Source organism: Mercurialis annua, linkage group LG8 (genome assembly GCF_937616625.2).
Source record: "Mercurialis annua linkage group LG8, ddMerAnnu1.2, whole genome shotgun sequence".
Taxonomy (NCBI): Eukaryota; Viridiplantae; Streptophyta; class Magnoliopsida; order Malpighiales; family Euphorbiaceae; genus Mercurialis; species Mercurialis annua.
This window is the reverse complement of record NC_065577.1, coordinates 356,575-374,815: the sequence shown is the minus strand read 5'-3', so window position 1 is coordinate 374,815 and position 18,241 is coordinate 356,575. Positions and strand designations below refer to the sequence as shown.

The window sequence follows — 18,241 nt, the reverse complement described above, 5'->3', positions numbered from 1 at the left end:
TATAAGGTCCACTTTATTTTAAAAAGTCTGTACAAACCATGAGTAAATACCAAAACTATACAAAAAAAGAAACAATATTACAAAAATGCTAAGTCATTTCTATTATTACATCACCACCTAAAAAAGCTAAAACTTTACATTTAATACCTTCCCAATGAGAATGCAACACATGGCACATACAAAACAAATAAAAAAAGTCAAAAACGCGTCAGAAAACGCGTCTGACTTGCGTTAGTCACGTGTCAGTCACGCGTCAGTTTGTCAAAATTATTCAAATGTATCATTTATGTATTCGCGATGTATCAGCAATGTATCAGAAACATATTTAATTATCATTTTCTCTTGTTTTTAAAACAAATATATATGTATACATATACACCCACACATACTATAAAGTGTATGTATATCATATTTTAAATTGAAAGATACATGTATCACATATTTTAAAAATACATAAATTATGTTACAAAAAGAGTATACATAAAAAATGTTTTTCCTACATGCTTGATGCGTGCCTTGTTCTTTTATTAATTATGAATATATATACATATATATATATATTCATACACACACTCTCATATATATATATATATATATGTGTGTGTGTGTGTGTATTAATAATGTGTCTTTAATGTGTATGTATAACATATTTCAAATTAAAGCTACATGTATGATATATTTTAATTAAAATTTACGCATCACTAACATTTTAATTTGTTACTCGATATAAACATCTTTATAATTTGGTTGCATTTTTTTAGCTCAGTTGCCTAACATTCAAAAATTATGTGTATCTTGTATGTATGTACAAGATATTTCTAACATATTTTACGCATTATTGTTTCCGATATATCTATCAAAATATATGACGTGTATCTGAAATGTATTTATAACATAGATCATATTAAAAAAATATGTGTTCCATATATATATATATATATATATATATATATATATATATATATATATATTGAATATTAGAGATTTATCTAACAAATACAAGTAAAAAATATGTCAAAATACGTTTAATTAATTAATATATATTTAAAATGTATACATTTGAACTGTTTTTTGATATGTATAATTTATATATTAAATAGAAAAACACAAATACATCTAAGATACATTTCAGATACGTCATATATACATCTCATTTTTTCAAGGTGTGACTGAATAAACTTAGTTTTTAAATTCATAAAATGGCCGAGAAAAAAGTGATGCTAAAAAGTTCTAACTATCGCTCAGATAAACATTTTCTTATATCTTAAATTATTGTAAACCATATACCAACAGTTACTCTACAATTATAATGATTCACTAGTTTAAAAATCGATCGATGTATCTACAATATATCAACGATGTATCGGTAATGTATTATTGATGTATGTATGATGTATCTGTAATGTATCTACAATGTATCGGTGGTACATCTATGACGTATCATGTAATGTATCTATAATGTATCATTGATGTATCCAATATGTATATACATGATGTATAAATAAAAAAAAGATGAACTAGTAACAATATAATGTCGTCATAAAATTTTATTCAATAATTATTTAAATATTTTTTAGTTTTGTGTGATATATATTTTAATTTATATAAAATATTTCTTTTTTTTTTGTAAGTTCCTTTTTTTCAAATGTACTTCATTTGCTATTTTACACAAGAAATAAGAAAAGAGAAGGGTTGAATTTACTAAAATATATAATTATAGTTATATAATTAAATTTGACATATTCTATTATTTTTTTCTGTAAAATTAATATGTCATGTAATATTTGTGTAAAATAATTATTTAATTTTATAAACACTATTTCCACTTTCTTTTTTTAACAAATTTACGCTTCATAATTTTATATTTTTTTCCTATCAACTATTTCGATTAATTTTGTAGAGACAACTATTGTGCTATTTATATAGTGCTATATTTTATTTATACAAAGCAAATTTAACAGATAAGAGTAAGAAAATAAAAAAACTTCCAAAATTTTGAGTAAAATTAGTGAAAAATAAAAAAAACAATGATAGTTTGTGAAAAATTTAAAAAATAAAAAATAAAAAAAATGACGAGAGAGAAATAAAGTGTGGAGAAAAAATTAAAATGGTAAAAAACCCAATAATAATAGTCAGTGAAATTTTTTAAAAAGAATTCAAAAGAAAAAAAAAGGGTAGTACTATTCGCCGCCCCAAATAACCACCCACCGCCCAACTTTTGACCAAACTACCCCTAAATCATTTTCATTTTTTTAAAAAAAAATTCAATTCTCTCAAATCAATTAAAAACCCAACGAATATCCGAACGAATTTATAATAAAAATGTTAAAATCGACTAAAAATAAATCTAACAATAAATCGGTTTTAAATTTTTTCATTTAAAAATTTTTAATTTTTTTTTTAAAATTTTTTAATGGGCCATCGACGGGAGATGGCGATGGTCCAATGGACCATCGTCCAGCTTTGGCGATGGTCCAATGGATCATCGCCAAAGCTGGACGATGGTCTAATGGACCATCGCCATCTCCTGGCGATGGTCCATTGGACCATCGCCAAAGCTGGACGATGATCCATTGGACCATCGTCCAGCGTTGGCGATGGTCCACTGGACCATCGCCAGGAGATGGCGATGGTCCATTGGACCATCGTCCAGCGTTGGCGATGGTCCATTGGACCATCGTCCAGCTTTGGCGATGATCCATTGGACCATCGCCAAAGCTGGACGATGGTCCATTGGACCATCGCCATCTTAGGGCGATTGTCCATTAAAAAATTTTAAAAAAAATTTAAAAATTTTTAAATGAACAAATTTAAAACCGATTAATTGTTAGATTTATTTTTAGTCGATTTTAACATTTTTATTATAAATCCGCTTGAATATTCGTTGGGTTTTTAATTGAATTGAAAGAATTGATTTAAAAAAAAAACTGAAAATAGGTTAGGGGTAGTTTGGTCAAAAGTTGGGCGGTGGGTGGTTATTTGGGGCGGTAAATAGTAGTCCACAAAAAAAATGGCAAATAATGAGAATAGAATATAAAAAATAAAATTAAAATAGAAAAAGAAAGGAGAGTACCACATGTAAATGAGAGAGAAAAAAAAGGAGGGACCACATGTGTATGAGAGAGAGAAGGGAGGAACCACATATGAGAGAGAGAAAAAAGAGAGACACATGTAGAACTAGAATTAAGTATGTATTTAGTTTAAAGTATTTTTCTTTTAAGCTATTAGATGTAAATGATAACTTAGCATTGAGTGAAAAGAATTAGAAATGTTAGCATTTTTGTAAAAAATTCCTTTTTTTTAGTATTTTTGTGTAATTTTTCCTATTTATTGTGGCAACTATGCATGGGCTACCTGGAAAATATTCCTAAAATGTGCATGGAAATCATGGGAAAACATAAAATAAAAGAAGTGGAATTTTATACTCCAAAAGGTTGAAGTTCGTTTGTAGATGTTAAGGGCCATAGACAACCTTTATCCATTATCTGTTCGCCAAGTATATGTCCTGCTCGACGACCAGGCTGCAATTTACAGTCCTTGGTGCTTGCACTCGCCGAGCACGTCGTGGAATGATCCCGATGTGCAAAAGGTTGGGAAGATGAGCACGAGGTTTGAAGTCAAAACTAGAAAAAATGCACCAAACATGGGTACGTAAGTATAGTATCCCAAAACTGAAATATAAGGAAATTTAGAGACGATGTAAATATGGAGTATATTGAATAAAACATATGGGGAGTTGTAGACGTGGTTAATGCAACGTGATTTACAGTTTTCCTTGAAGTTGAAATAAAAAGCATGCAGCAGACGTGGACTGCTATAAATTTAAAGGGTGGAAGACATTCTCTGAAATAGGAGATAACCGCTGGAGGTTTTGTAAAATTTTAACTGCCAACACATCCTGATTCCTAATGTATAAATAGAAAACATAACAATGGTAGCTGTCTGTAAACAAAATTTCAAAAACACCGTCCAACAACAAAAAACGTTTAAAAATACTTTGTATTCCATTATTTTCAATTGGCTTAACCACTCAAAAGCCTCCCATCATTAATTGTTTTTTCAATTGCACCCTGACGTAAGAAAATCCTCTCAAAATCCCCCACCTTTAGATTTTTTTTCAATTGTACCTCAAAATATTAAATTGACCTCCTTTTACATGGAAAAAAAATTTAAAATAACCTTTCATTTTTAATTTATATTCTAATTTATGCTAATATTATTAATAATGTAAGAAAGCATTCTTCCTAAAATTATATCCAATAACTTTTTAAAATCAAAAATATAAAAATTTCCAATTTGGAGTACAATTGAAAGATTTGGGGGGGGGGGGGAGTTGAGAGGATTTTCCTACGACATGTGTGAGAGTTTTGATAGAATTTTCCAACGTCAGGGTGCAATTGAAAAAAAGTTTATAAGTGGAGAGCTTTTGAGTGATTAGCCCTTTTTAATTTTATAAACACATTTACGACTTTGAATTCAATCTACTTTCCATATATTAATTTTCAATTTTGTTGACAAATTGGAGTACTCGTTATAAGGTTAACAAACTCACAATTCAAAGTTAAGATCACATGCACACGATTGGAATTCGTCTCCGGCACGTCCGCAATTCAATCACTCATTGTTTAGTTTTTTGCCAAAAAAAAAAACGAAACAACGAGGTGATAATTTTTTTCGAATGAATTACAAGATGATAATTATTCATCATAAACTCTGTGTAGATACGCATAGAATATAATATTTTTTTAATAATTTCTTATTAGGTTTAATGACTAATGGAGTCTGTATTCACAACGATGTTTAACCCGCTGAACAAAGTAGATGGGTGATGGACGGTGGTCGTTCAACTAGCTCTCCGATATTTTAGTCAATGTTGAGTTTAAAGGATAACAATAATTGTCTTCAATGTGTTTTTGTGCATAGGCATACTTTTGGTCTTTTTATAGTGATCATACAAGAATAGCTTGTAGAATTAGAATAGGAAAATGATTCTTATTTAATAGATGAAATCGAAACAGGAAACAATTCCTATTTAACAAGAGTCTTATTTATGAATGACTCCTAAATAGAGTTGGACCCTAAAGTTGGAATAGGACTCTAATTAGAAAAGTATCTCCGAGATCTGATAAATTTGCACCTTCTAAAATCTTAAACGTGTTTAAAGTGCATACACAATCTTAAATCTATGATAAAATACGTTTAAATCTTGAATCTGCCGAATCCTAGGAGATTCGCTCGTGCGATCTGTCAAATCCTTTTGGATTGCTTATGTTGGACGAGTCTCTTAGGACTCGGCCACGACTTGTGCTAGCAAGTCCACATATTCTTCGTGATGGGCGGATTTGATGTGACTCGGTCATTCTTATGTTATTCTAAAAGTCGGTTTCCATCAATGACCAAATAATTTCAAAAAAAATATTTAACTTTCCTATTTGTCAATTACGATTTATTTTTATTTTTGTTTCAATTGGTTCTAATTAAAATAAAATAAATTCAGAATATAATATAGTTTGATTACAATTAATTTTAAAACGTCTCAATTGTATGCATAAAGTTTTACATTTTTTTCTCAATTCAATACATGAGGTCATAAAATAATTACATGGCTGTCAAAAATGATGCATACCTTAGCAAAATCACGACAATGATTGAGTGCCACATCAGCATATGCATCAAATTGAGAAAAAAAGACACTTTCTGTATACAATTAAGACGTTTTTTAGGTTCGTGATTTAATTGAAAAAACAGATATAGTTTACAAATTTAATTAACATTACGCCTTATATAAAATAAATAAAATGTGATATGATTGATAAAACTAAAAAACTAAATTAGAATTTAAATTCTTACTAAATATATAAATTTATTTAGTCATTAGGCTTCTTATTATAATAACACAATAAAGATTATGTCTCCCTCTCTTACAAAAAAAACAAACATAATATTCTTGTCACTTTGTTAAGTTGCAGGGTATAATATAAGTAGGTCTCCTACAATAATAAAGTAGCATGGATGCATGAAATGTGGATTCCACATATAATAAAAAGCTACATATATATGAAAGGTTTATAGTAGTATATAAGATGTAGGTGAATCAAATCATTTATTTGGACAAACAAATTGAAAATCAAATATAGTAGTAGTAAGAAAAAGGTAACAACTTTTTTGATAAGCAAGGCTATACTATACTATGAAGTCGTACTATTAGAATCATACGGCGCGTCTTCCCTGAGCAGACCTTCTTTTGTCGTAAAACTGAAGCCTTGGAAACAGAAGCTCATAATGGTCCAGATATTGGGAACATAATTACTCTACCCTTTTCATCTTCCTCTTCATCATCATCATTATATTCTTTTCATTTTCTTGAATTTTCAAACTCAAAAAACGGATATTTGTAGGAGTGGAATGTGAAAGTAGTAATAGAAAAAGAGTAAAGGATCAAGAACAACAGTCGACTACACTGTACGGCTTCTCTCTCTGTTTATCTTTTTGCATGTCGCCTTTAATAAAGAAAAAAAATAGAGGGGCCATTTTTTTGTACTAGTTATAGTTTGATGTATGCACATTTCTTTGTGCTTAAGAAATCCCATTTTGTTTTTTATAATGATCAAAACTAAACTGGGGTTTTGTTGCAGATCATTAAGCAGACCCGGGTTTTGTTTTTAGCAATGGAAGCCGAGAGTTCAAAAGAAAACACAGCAAACCCCAACCAACTTGGCTTCCTTCCCACTTTGTTTTCATGGTCTCTTGATGACATTTACAGTGAACAACTTCTCCAGGTTTTTTACTCTATTCTTTTTTAGTTTTTGGATTATTTTAGTTTAAATTTGTGCATGGTCCTTTGATTTCTTTATTTGTATTCACTTGTCTTTACTTTGAAAAGAAAGAGCTCATGTTTGATTCATTTTTAGGTGGAGAAGATTCCTGAATCATTTGATTCAGTTAAACAGTATCTTGGTTCATATGTACTTCCTCTATTGGAAGAAACCCGGGCCCAAATGGTTTCAAACATGGACACTATTTCCACAGCACCATTTGCTGAAGTGGTGTCCTTCTCACAGGCCAAGTCTCATGAGAAGTTGGAGTATGATGTTAGTGTTGATCAATGGAAAAACAGGTTCAGCGCCCGTGCAAAGGAGCCTTACAAAACCTTATCTGGAGATTTAGTTATCATAGCCGATGCTAAGCCGGAAAATGTCTCCGATTTGAGCAGGATAGAAAAACAATGGTCCTTTGCGTTGGTAACCAATATCAGAAAAGATGATGATGAGGATGATTTTAGTTCATCTACAAATTTTAGGCTCAAGTCGTCAAAAGAAGTCAAAGATAGTGATCGGATGCATAACTCGCTGTATGTGATTTTCTTGATCAATGTAATTACTTCCAGAAGGATATGGAATGCATTGCACATGAATAGAAGGCTAAATCTCATTGAGGGAGTTTTATCAGCTGATTCCCTGGTATGGAATTTGAATATTGTATCTGCTGTAAATATGATCTTGTTGCATCTACGTTGTTCTATTTAACTTAAAGATGTTTATATTGTTGTGATGTGTTGAGGCATTGAAATGGCTGTTGTTTCTTAATCAACTTAGTGAAGAAATTACTGATCCTCTTTAATGCGTATTCCTTTTATTGGTAAGAGAAGTATATGAGTCGATTAAAAGAAACAGTTTGATGTAGAGAATATAACAACTTAGCAACGAACTGGTTGATGTCTAGCTGAGCTTGCATTGCATTGAATAAATAGAAATACAGTTGCTCAATAAGTGTACATTATTTGCAGGTTGTCATCGATATGGACTGGAAAGTTTCACATGTACATTTAGTAGTCCTGGCTTTTCTTAATAGTTCTTATGGACATTAACTTAGTACAAGGAATTATATATTTGTTTTCCAGTTCCTGACTCTGATTGAATTCTGTGCATGCAGGTCAAGGAAAATTGTGACCTTTGTCCTATAAAGAGAGTAGGAATCTGCAATGAAAATCTTGGCATGAACATAGCATCAACTTTGAATAAATCTCAAACTGAGGCTTTATTTGCCTGCCTTCGTAAAGTGCAGTGCTACCATAAGTCTTCGGTAGAATTGATTTGGGGTCCACCAGGGACAGGAAAGACTAAAACTGTTAGCTCTTTACTCTTTGCCCTTTTAAAAATGAAATATAGGACCCTGACTTGTGCACCAACCAACATTGCAATTAAGGAAGTGGCTAACCGCGTCCTAAAGCTGGTGACAGAATCTCATCCAACAGGATCAGGAACCGATGCTTCGTTTTACTCTGTGGGAGATATTCTTTTGTTTGGGAATAAGGAACGGCTAAATGTGAGTTCGGAAATTGAAGAAATATACTTGGATTGTCGTGTGAAAAGGCTTATGGAATGCTTTGCGCCAATGAGTGGTTGGCAGAATTGTATGAATTCGACAATAGATTTCTTTGAAGATTGTGTTTCTCACTACCATATTTTCATTGACAATGAAATGATAAAGAAAAAGGAAGACAATCATGAAAGTGAAAAAAAATCATTTCTTGAATCTGCAAGAGAAAGGTTCAAGGCCACTGTGTTACCTTTGATTTTCATTGACAATGAAATGATAAAGAAAAAGGAAGACAATCATGAAAGTGAAAATAAATCATTTCTTGAATTTGCAAGAGAAAGGTTCAAGGGCACTGTGTTACCTTTGATTAGATGTCTCCTTACTTTACATATTCATATACCTGAAAATATCCTTCAGGAGGATACTGTAAACAAAATTAAGTCTCTTGTTTCGTTGCTTGAAACTTTTAGCACCTTACTGTTTCAAGATGATATCATCTCTGATGAATTAAAGGAGATTTTTGCACATTCAGATTTAGTTGACAAATCTTCTCAAGGTTTTGCAGAAACATTGTTATTGTTGAGTTTGTGCAAAAGCGAATGCCTTTCCTTATTGAAAACAATTCGCAGTTCTCTTCAAAAACTTGAATTTCCAAGTGCACTGAACTCAGGTTCAATAGTTCGATTCTGTTTCCAGGCAGCTTCATTATTTTTTTGCACCGCTTCTAGTTCATATAAGTTGCTTTCATTGGAAATTGATCCGCTGGACTTCCTGGTAATTGATGAAGCAGCTCAGCTAAAAGAGTGTGAATCAGCAATACCTCTTCAAATTCCTGGTATTAGGCATGCCATTCTTATTGGTGATGAATGCCAACTACCAGCTATGGTAGAAAGCAACGTATGCCACCTCATTTTTGTACTATTTTGTTGGTCATAAAACTAGGTTAGCTGCTCCTGTTTCTATAGGAATAACATCTCATTTCTTTCATTTCTGTAGGTTTCTGCTGAAGCTGGTTTTGGAAGGAGTTTATTTGAAAGGCTGAGCTGTCTAGGTCATCCAAAACACCTTCTAGATATGCAGTACAGAATGCATCCTTGTATCAGCCGCTTTCCAAACTCCAATTTCTATTCTAATCGGATCTTAGATGCTCCAAATGTTAAACGTAGAAGTTATGAGAAACATCTTCTTCCAGGGCCTATGTTTGGTCCCTACTCATTTATTAATGTGTTTGATGGTAGAGAAGAGTTTGATGATGCCGGACGTAGCCGAAGAAATATTGCTGAAGTTGCTATTGTGTTAAAACTAGTGCGAAGACTCTACAAAGGTAAGACAATTTCAAGTTAATGTTCCTATGCAAGTTGCTTATTCCTTCTCAGCTAGTGGCTTTCATTTATTTCATCGCATTTTTGTTGCTGTTGTTTATGGTAGCATAAAGATTAGTGTGTTCCAAGATAATTATGTTGAAGTTTCTAGTGTTTGTTGTAAAATGCTTTGGGCTCTCTTTCATGCAGATACTATAATTGATCTTTCAAAGCTGTTCTGCTAGCATAATTATTCTGCCGAGCAATGTAGTCCTTTTGTTATCATTGCATATTGTTGGATGTTAACTTTTGATGCCTGGCTGTTTGTCTGTACAGCATGGAGTGGATCAAATGAGAAACTCACTGTGGGTGTAATATCACCATATGCTGCACAAGTGATTGCTATTCAAGATAAACTTGGTAAGAGGTATGAAGATAATTCTGGTTTTTCGTTGAAAGTGAGGTCAGTTGATGGTTTCCAGGGTGGGGAGGAAGATGTCATTATAATATCCACTGTGAGAGCAAATCGTGGTGGAGCAATTGGTTTCCTGTCCAATCTACAGAGAATTAATGTTGCTCTAACAAGAGCAAGGTATTTGCTATGCATTAATTCTCTCTCTGCGTCAAGTTTAATAGTCCAGTAATTAGTCAGCTGATTGTTCATTGATTTTGTGTTTTTAGGTACTGTCTTTGGATTCTGGGGAATGAAAGAACCCTAATTAATAGTGATTCTACTTGGACGAAGTTAATCATTGATGCTAAGCAGCGCCAATGCTTCTTTAATGCTGATGATGATAAGGAATTGGCAAAAACTATTTTAGAAGTGAAAAAAGAGTTTGATCAACTTGATGATTTGCTCAATGGAGACAGCACGTTTTTCAAAAGTGCTAGGTGGAAGGTACATAACTTGTGATAAACTTTATAATTCATCACATCTGTCTTATATAATACTAACATGTGGTGTTCTTTAGGTTCTTTTTAGTGAAAATTTTAGAAAATCTTTTGGAAAGCTGCCTTCGGTCAGGATGAAGACTTCTGTTCTGAACCTTCTACTTAGACTATCTTCTGGCTGGCGTCCCAGAAAATGGAATGTGGATTTGTTTTGTGACAATTTTCATCTCTTGAAGCAATACAAGGTTGAAGGATTGTATATAATTTGTTCAGTTGATATAGTGAAGGACAAGATGTACAAACAAGTTCTAAAGGTTTGGGATATTTTGTCATTAGAAAATATTCCAAAATTGGTCAAACGCCTTGATGGCATTTTTGAAAGATGTACAGAAGATTTTGTCAGCCGGTGCAATGAGAAATGCTTAGAAGGGTATGCTTTTGTTGAACTACATGTCATTAGTAGTTATATTTTTACGGATTATAACATATAGAATGTGCTTAGCATGAAACTATGCTGTTTTTTTTCTATTAAATAGATTTATCTCCTTTTTCATCATCCAGGGATTTGGAAGTTCCTATGTCTTGGCCAATCTCTGTTGATGTTGTCCGGTATAAAAGTCTTGGAAACAGTGAAGTGGACGACAATCTGAAATCTGATGATAAATGCTATGTGGAGAACTCTAAAGTGAGTGATAGCTTGTTGCTAATGAAGTTCTACTCGTTATCCTCTGGCATTGTAAACCACTTGCTTTCTGATCGTGATGGTCGAGAACTAGAGCTCCCGTTTGAAGTAACAGATGAGGAACTAGAGATAATTTTGTGTCAAAGAAGCACTTTTATATTGGGACGATCAGGCACGGGAAAGACGACAGTTTTAACCATGAAACTGTTTAAGCGAGAACAACTCTACCATATGGCTTGTAAAGGAGATTATGAAGATTGCGGAAGCACTTCCAAGGATGCATTCTGGAAAAAAAATACGGATAATGGTCAAGAAAACGTTGAAAACAGTCTTGGTGACGTTAAGAAGGCTGCTTTGCGCCAGATTTTTGTTACTGTTAGTCCTAAACTTTGTTATGCTGTGAAACATCAAGTTTCTCAATTGAAAAGGTAAACTCCATTGTATTCTAAGGCTTAATCTAGAGTCTATGGCATTAAATACTTTTAAGCCTTATACTTTACTGACTTGTTACTAAAAAGTTTCTTCTTGTCATCATTGAGCATGGATGTTCAGTCATACATAATAAATTGTATGTCGAGTTTAGTTTATTATGCAGTGTTCTCGCATATGTTTTATTTGCTGACAACTTGAAAAGTTATTATTTTTACTGAATACGGACATATGCTTTTGCTGCATGTTAAAGTTTCTATATTAAATCTCTAAATCTTGCAAATGTGTACAGCTTCGCATCTGGTGAAACAAATTCTGCTGGGTGCTGTTCAGTGGATATGGAAGATATTGACGATAAAGCGCTATTCAAGGATATGCCGGATTCTTTAATAGATATTCCTTCAAAGTCATATCCTCTTGTTATAACTTTCTGTACATTTTTAATGATGCTTGATGGAACAATTGGTAATTCATACTTTGAAAGATTTCCGGATGCAAGACATATATTGCATGACAAAATAGTAAATTCAGGGTCATCTATTGCTATGCAAGCTTTTATAAGAACAAGGGAGGTCAACTACGATAAATTTTGTTCAATGTACTGGCCTCATTTTAATACCAAGTTGACCAAAAAGCTTGACAGTTCAAGAATGTTTACGGAGATCATGTCTCAAATAAAAGGTGGCTTGCGAGCAGGGGAGTCTGCGGATGGTAGACTTTGCCGGGAGGACTATGTTCTACTGTCTGATGGTAGGAGATCCAGTTTAAGTAGGCAGCAGAGAGAAGCAATATACGATAGCTATGAAGAGTATGAAAAGATGAAGATGGCAAATGGTGATTTTGATATGGCTGATATTGTCTTAGATCTGCATCAGCGGCTTAAAGCTGAAAAATATACAGGTGACATGATGGACTTTGTCTATATTGATGAAGTCCAAGATCTTACCATGAAGCAGGTTGCTCTTTTCAAGTATATCAGCAAAAATGTTAGTGAAGGCTTTGTATTTTGTGGGGACACTGCGCAGACTATTGCAAGGGGTATTGATTTTAGATTTGAAGATGTAAAATCTCTTTTCTACAATGAATTTATTCTAGGATCAAGAAGTGAAGGCAGTGAGATGGTGAAAGAGAGAGGTCAAATATCTAAAACTTATCATTTGAGCCAGAATTTCCGCACTCATGCTGGTGTTCTCAAGTTAGCTCAAAGTGTCATTGATCTCCTTTATCGTTATTTCCCTTATTTCGTTGATATTTTAGGTCATGAAACTAGTCTTATATTTGGGGAAGCCCCAATACTGCTGGAATCTGGTAATGATGAGAATGCCATCATAACAATTTTTGGGAACAATGGGACAACAGGAGGACGTTTTGTTGGTTTTGGGGCAGAGCAGGTCATCCTTGTAAGAGATGATTCTGCTAGGAAAGAAATCTGTAAATATGTCGGAAAGCAAGCCCTTGTTTTGACTATACTGGAGTGCAAAGGCCTAGAATTTCAGGTTAGTGGTGTTTGTACATATTTCCTTTTGTTTATTTTCTTTTCTACGCTCCTTAACTTTGTTGATCTTCTTGTTCACAAATCATGTACTGCAAAATAAACTCTTTCTCTCAACACTATAATAAAAACTTCTCAGTAGTTTACTGATTCTTGTGTTGCCTCCTATATGGTTGGTTTTGATTTGTTTCAAATATATTGACTATGGTTAAAAGAAATGAAGAAAAATAAGAATGAAACATGAAACAAAAATCTGAACTTTAAACTAGTAAGTAGTGAACATGTGCAAATGAGATGGTATTATCATAAGCTTATGTGTTCTTGGCTTATTGTAGGATGTGCTGTTATACAACTTTTTTGGTTCTTCGCCTATGAGAAATAAATGGAGAGTGCTGTATGAATACATGGATGAGCAACATTTGCTTGATGCAAGTTCTCCACAGTCAGTTCAAAATTTTAACCCCGCAAAACACAATATTTTGTGCTCTGAGTTGAAGCAACTATATGTTGCTATCACCCGAACAAGGCAGAGATTGTGGATTACTGAGAATACAGAAGATTTCTCCAAACCAGTGTTTGACTACTGGAGGAAGAAAGGCCTTGTCCAAGTCAGAAAGTTGGATGATTCACTTGCTTCAGCCATGCAAGTTGCCAGCAGTGCAGAACAGTGGAAATCACGGGGCTATAAGGTGTGCTGTTTTTTTAGTACAGTATAAGCGTTAGTTGATGTGATTCTCGTCACAAGATTTCTGTTTTTTAGTAGTTACAAACTACATATGCAGATGGTAGATTATTATTTATAATTGGTACCCTTAATGATTTGACATTTGTTAGAGATAATTTTACCATAGTTGGAGCCTCATCTAACAGTTAAAAACTTTTTGATTGTTTGGCTATTTAGCATGAGCTATGATTAAATTAAAAGTCTATAGCTCAATCCTTGGGAATGTGCTAGAGGAGTCTCTGTCATCACATGTCATTTTGGCAGTATCATCAGGGACGATTGCAACATTCATTTACAAAAATCAAGATCATGAACTTGCCTCGGACACTATACTCTTGTAGTTGGACCATATTCGTCAAAATGTAATTTCCTTAATTTTTTTGTCCATTTTATCAGCTTTTACGAGAGGGAAATTTCGAGATGGCAACAATGTGCTTTGAAAGAGCAGGAGATGAATACGGAGAAAAATTAGCCAAGGCTTCTGGGCTGAAAGCAGCTGCTGACAAAATGCATGCTTCAAATCGTGAATCTGCTTCTATTGCCCGCAGGCAGGCTGCTGAAATATTTGAATCCATTGGAAAAGCTGACTATGCTGCAGAATGTTTTTTCATCTTAAAGGAGTATGAAAGAGCAGGTTCAATTCTTTATTGCTTATTTTGATATCTTCAGTATGTCATTCAGAATATGCTTGCTTTAACTGGAGTGGCGTTATATTTTGCTTCGTTGCCGTGTGAGCTCCTTATCTTATTCCTAGAGGACATCTTTCTTTCATACATGCTACTCTTAGTTCGTCCATAGCTCTAAAGATATTGCAGTTCTTTCGAACTGAAATTTAAGAAAAAGTAACTTTTTCAAAGTCCACTTTCAGAGTTGTAGACATTTTGACTGTAGTTCTCGTGGATGCAGGAAAAATCTTTATGCAATGTGGAGAATCTGCAGCAGAAAGAGCTGGGGATTGTTTCTGTCTCGCTGGATGTCATAAGTTGGCAGCTGAAGTATTTGCTAATGGCAATCATTTCTCAAAGTGCTTGTCTGCCTGTAGAGAAGGAAAACTCTTTGATACAGGCTTACAGTATATTCACTACTGGAAACAGCATATGACAGCAGATACTTGCATGGTTAAAAAAAGCAGAGGAATTGATGAAATTGAACAAGAGTTTTTGCAGAGCTGTGCACTTCACTATTATGAGCTCAATGAAAAAAGATCTATGATGAGATATGTTAAATCTTTTGATTCCATAGATTCTATTCGCACTTTCTTGAGAAGTTTAGCATGCCTTGATGAGCTTCTGTCATATGAAGAAGAGTTGGGGAACTTTCTGGAGGCAGCAAATATAGCAAATAAGAAAGGTGACATTTTACTTGAAGCTAATATGTTAGGGAAGGCTCAAAATTTTAAGGATGCCTCGTTGCTTATTCTTTGGTATGTTTTTGCTACCTCCCTCTGGTCATCTGGGAATAAAGGTTGGCCATTTAAGCCCTGCGCTGAAAAGGAGAAACTTCTAAAGAAAGCAAAGTCCTTTGCAGGAAATGTCTCAGAACAATTTTATGAGCTTATCTGCGTCGAGGCAGGTATCTTACTGAATGATCATAGTAGCTTGTCCTTGATGAAACAACTTCTGAATGCTTCTCAGGGCCATAAGAGTACCAGAGGTGAAATATTATCTGGTCGAATGATTCTGGACTCTCATCTGGGTCTAAATACTGCAAAATATAGTTGGGATAATGACATAGTTATTGATATTGCAAAATTTTCAGAAGCTAAAATCTCAAGAGATAAAGTTTCGTCTGAGACCCTGTTTTACTTCTGGAAATTCTGGAAGGATGAGATTGTGAAAGTATTTGAATCTCTAGGACAACTTAAAAAACAAGATAATAATGAATGCAGAAATTATGTAGAATTCTGCATGAATTACTTGGGCGTGCGCAGGCAGTTTAATAATCTGAATGCCATATATCTTCTGATGATCCCCGATGCACATTGGGTGAAAGAGCTGAAAAGTAGATATGTGCAAAGCAGTGGGAAGTTGAGTTCTGTAGATGTTCACCAGTTTGTGTCTGCCGCTCAAAGCTATTGGTGTTTGGAACTAGTTTCCGTCAGTATGGATGTGTTAAACAAGCTTGAAGATCTTTACAATCACAGTATGAAGAATTCATTGTCCCTGTTTTGCCAAAGCCGGCTTCTTACCCATATCTATACAGCTGCAAAATTTCTATTGGGTTTCAAGTTTTTTGAACCTAGATACCATGAAAAGAAGGAACTGGAGAAATTTGTTAGGCTGTCCACAGGACAGTTGTTTGGCTGTATACATCCTCTGAGCTGGAGAGAATCATTGAATGACAACATGGTATCTCTGAGGAGAACAGAGTCCTTTAGGAATTTAATCAGGGAAAATACCTCTGAAACTGACAATTCGAGGGGTAAGCTGTCCTATGGTCAGCTTGGAAGGATATCAGTGGCAATTCTTGGGTCTGGTAAAATGTGTGATGAGTTGATGTATAAGAAGATTGCAGATGGTTCAAAATGGAATCAATCATGGATGGCTTTAATTGCGAATCTATGCGGCAATGTGGGATCAACAGTCTTACCATACAGTAACAATGAAGCAGCAAATGAGGTTTGTCTCAAGTGGAAGTTATTTGGTGCCTTAAAGGACACTTATAATGTTAACTGGGACAGAGATCATGACTACATCTCACCTGGATGTTTCCTGTACCTTGTCGAGCGCCAGTTGATTTTGTTGTCTTGCTTCCAAGGCTATTTTATCTCTACCAAATCTTCCTTTACTGAATGGCTTATCTACCTGGATGGCGATACAATTAAACCGCCCAATGGAGTGTTTTGTTCTCCGGAATCAGTAAACGACATCCTGGGCTTTTTAAATGACATTGTTCGGCAGTTTCTTTACAATGAAAAAGACACAATGGCCTGGATTAGAAAGTCTGAGGCAAATGCGATGGAATACCATGCGGGTGTGACATCGAGACTGGTTGTTATAGCATGCTTGCTGTGCTTAAACTTTGGTGTATGTAGGGACTTGCTTATCGACATGCTCAATAGAAACTACATCACTGACCAACTGCCGAGAGAATTATGTGATGCGCTCCGGAGAAGGATGAAACGGATTAGGTCTTTGAACATAAACTTAGAGATAAAATTGCTTGCTGAAGCATTTAAGAAAATTGGAAATCCAATGGTAATTGTGATTTCTGATAAGAATTGTTTGCGATCATGTGCTGATGTCATTTATCTGGATATGATGAGCCAAAGCAAAGAAGCCATGTTAGAAGTCTTGTTTCCAATTAACAATAAAGTTCCTGAACATGAAGAAACTGATGAATTGTTCGCCACTGGCTCATTCGAGAGAGTAGTGTCTCCACCGGATGAATTTGACCAAATGAATGGATCAAGTCTTAATGAAGACAGCCTAAACCAAGTTATGGAATTACTCGAGTCTTCAAAATCAATGAATCATAAAGATGTGGCAAATTATCCAACAATTAAGGTAACTTTAACTTCTCCACCGACTGTTGTAAAGTTTGTCAGCATAGTGGCAATAACTGTTGTTTTGTTTATCTACAGGCAAACCTTGATGAGATGACTCACATTCTAAGTCAAAGGCAGGAAGCTGATCCTATACTTGATGAAATGAAACTACTGTCTGCTTCACTTGAAATGAGGTATGCTAAAAAGTGCTTCTGGAATCTTCTATGCTTCTAGCTGTTTAATTTAAAGGCTGAGCAGTATTGACCACTTGAAAAATATAAATTCAACACTGGATTTGAAGCATATGCAGTTGAAAAATTCCAAGCTAAGTTTTGAATCGTGGTTTTCTTTTATCTTTAAATATGAAAGCATTTCCCTTACCCATTACATTTGCTATTATTGCATCCCTTTCTCTGAATGCTGAATATGTTTTATCTCTTCAAGCGAGTTGGATGCGGAGAATGTCATCTCAAGAATCGAAGAAGTTATAATAAAGAACTTTGTGAATCGTATATCATCAGAGCAAGATGAAAAGCTTGGAATGGAAGAGTCTGAAACTGGCAAATGCGAAGAGGATGAAGATAGCAAGTCCATTGCGTCGCAAGCTAATGTTGCTTCTGCGAACCAAGGCAGAAATTGTATAGCAGGAAACAAAGGGAAGGGAAATAATAGCAAGTCCAAGAAGAAAAAAAAGAGAAAAGGAGGCCGAAAAAACAAGTAGCTCGACGAACTTATTATATATAGTGCATATTAGAAGTTAGAAAGACTGAAAACATCTCCATTGAGTAGCCCCAAGAGGGGATTTTAGTTGCAAGTCATTTTCTAATCTGTTTTGAGAAACAAATCCAATTCTTAAACTGTTGGTAAATGATGTTTCAATCCATCCCCATTAATAGAGATATTTTGATCAGCTAAT

At 34.2% G+C, this 18,241-nt stretch overlaps 1 protein-coding gene across 2 annotated transcripts; it reads left to right on the top strand.

The window, feature by feature from the left end:
* Positions 1-6,207: 6,207 nt before the first annotated feature.
* On the top strand, positions 6,208-18,235 carry LOC126661049 (uncharacterized). Of its 2 annotated transcripts, XM_050354803.2 has the most exons (15): positions 6,208-6,462; positions 6,636-6,779; positions 6,912-7,460; positions 7,933-9,216; positions 9,316-9,643; positions 9,957-10,212; positions 10,302-10,518; positions 10,592-10,941; positions 11,073-11,621; positions 11,915-13,118; positions 13,450-13,803; positions 14,235-14,472; positions 14,745-17,344; positions 17,422-17,519; positions 17,770-18,235. In XM_050354803.2, the coding sequence occupies exons 2-15, from the start codon at positions 6,669-6,671 to the stop codon at positions 18,044-18,046; spliced, it is 8,415 nt and encodes a 2,804-aa protein (XP_050210760.1). In that variant the 5' UTR covers positions 6,208-6,462; positions 6,636-6,668; the 3' UTR covers positions 18,047-18,235. The 2 variants fall into 2 exon arrangements, with proteins under 2 accessions (XP_050210760.1, XP_050210761.1); XM_050354804.1 differs by lacking the exon at positions 6,208-6,462 and having other exon boundaries at positions 6,592-6,779.
* Positions 18,236-18,241: the final 6 nt, after the last annotated feature.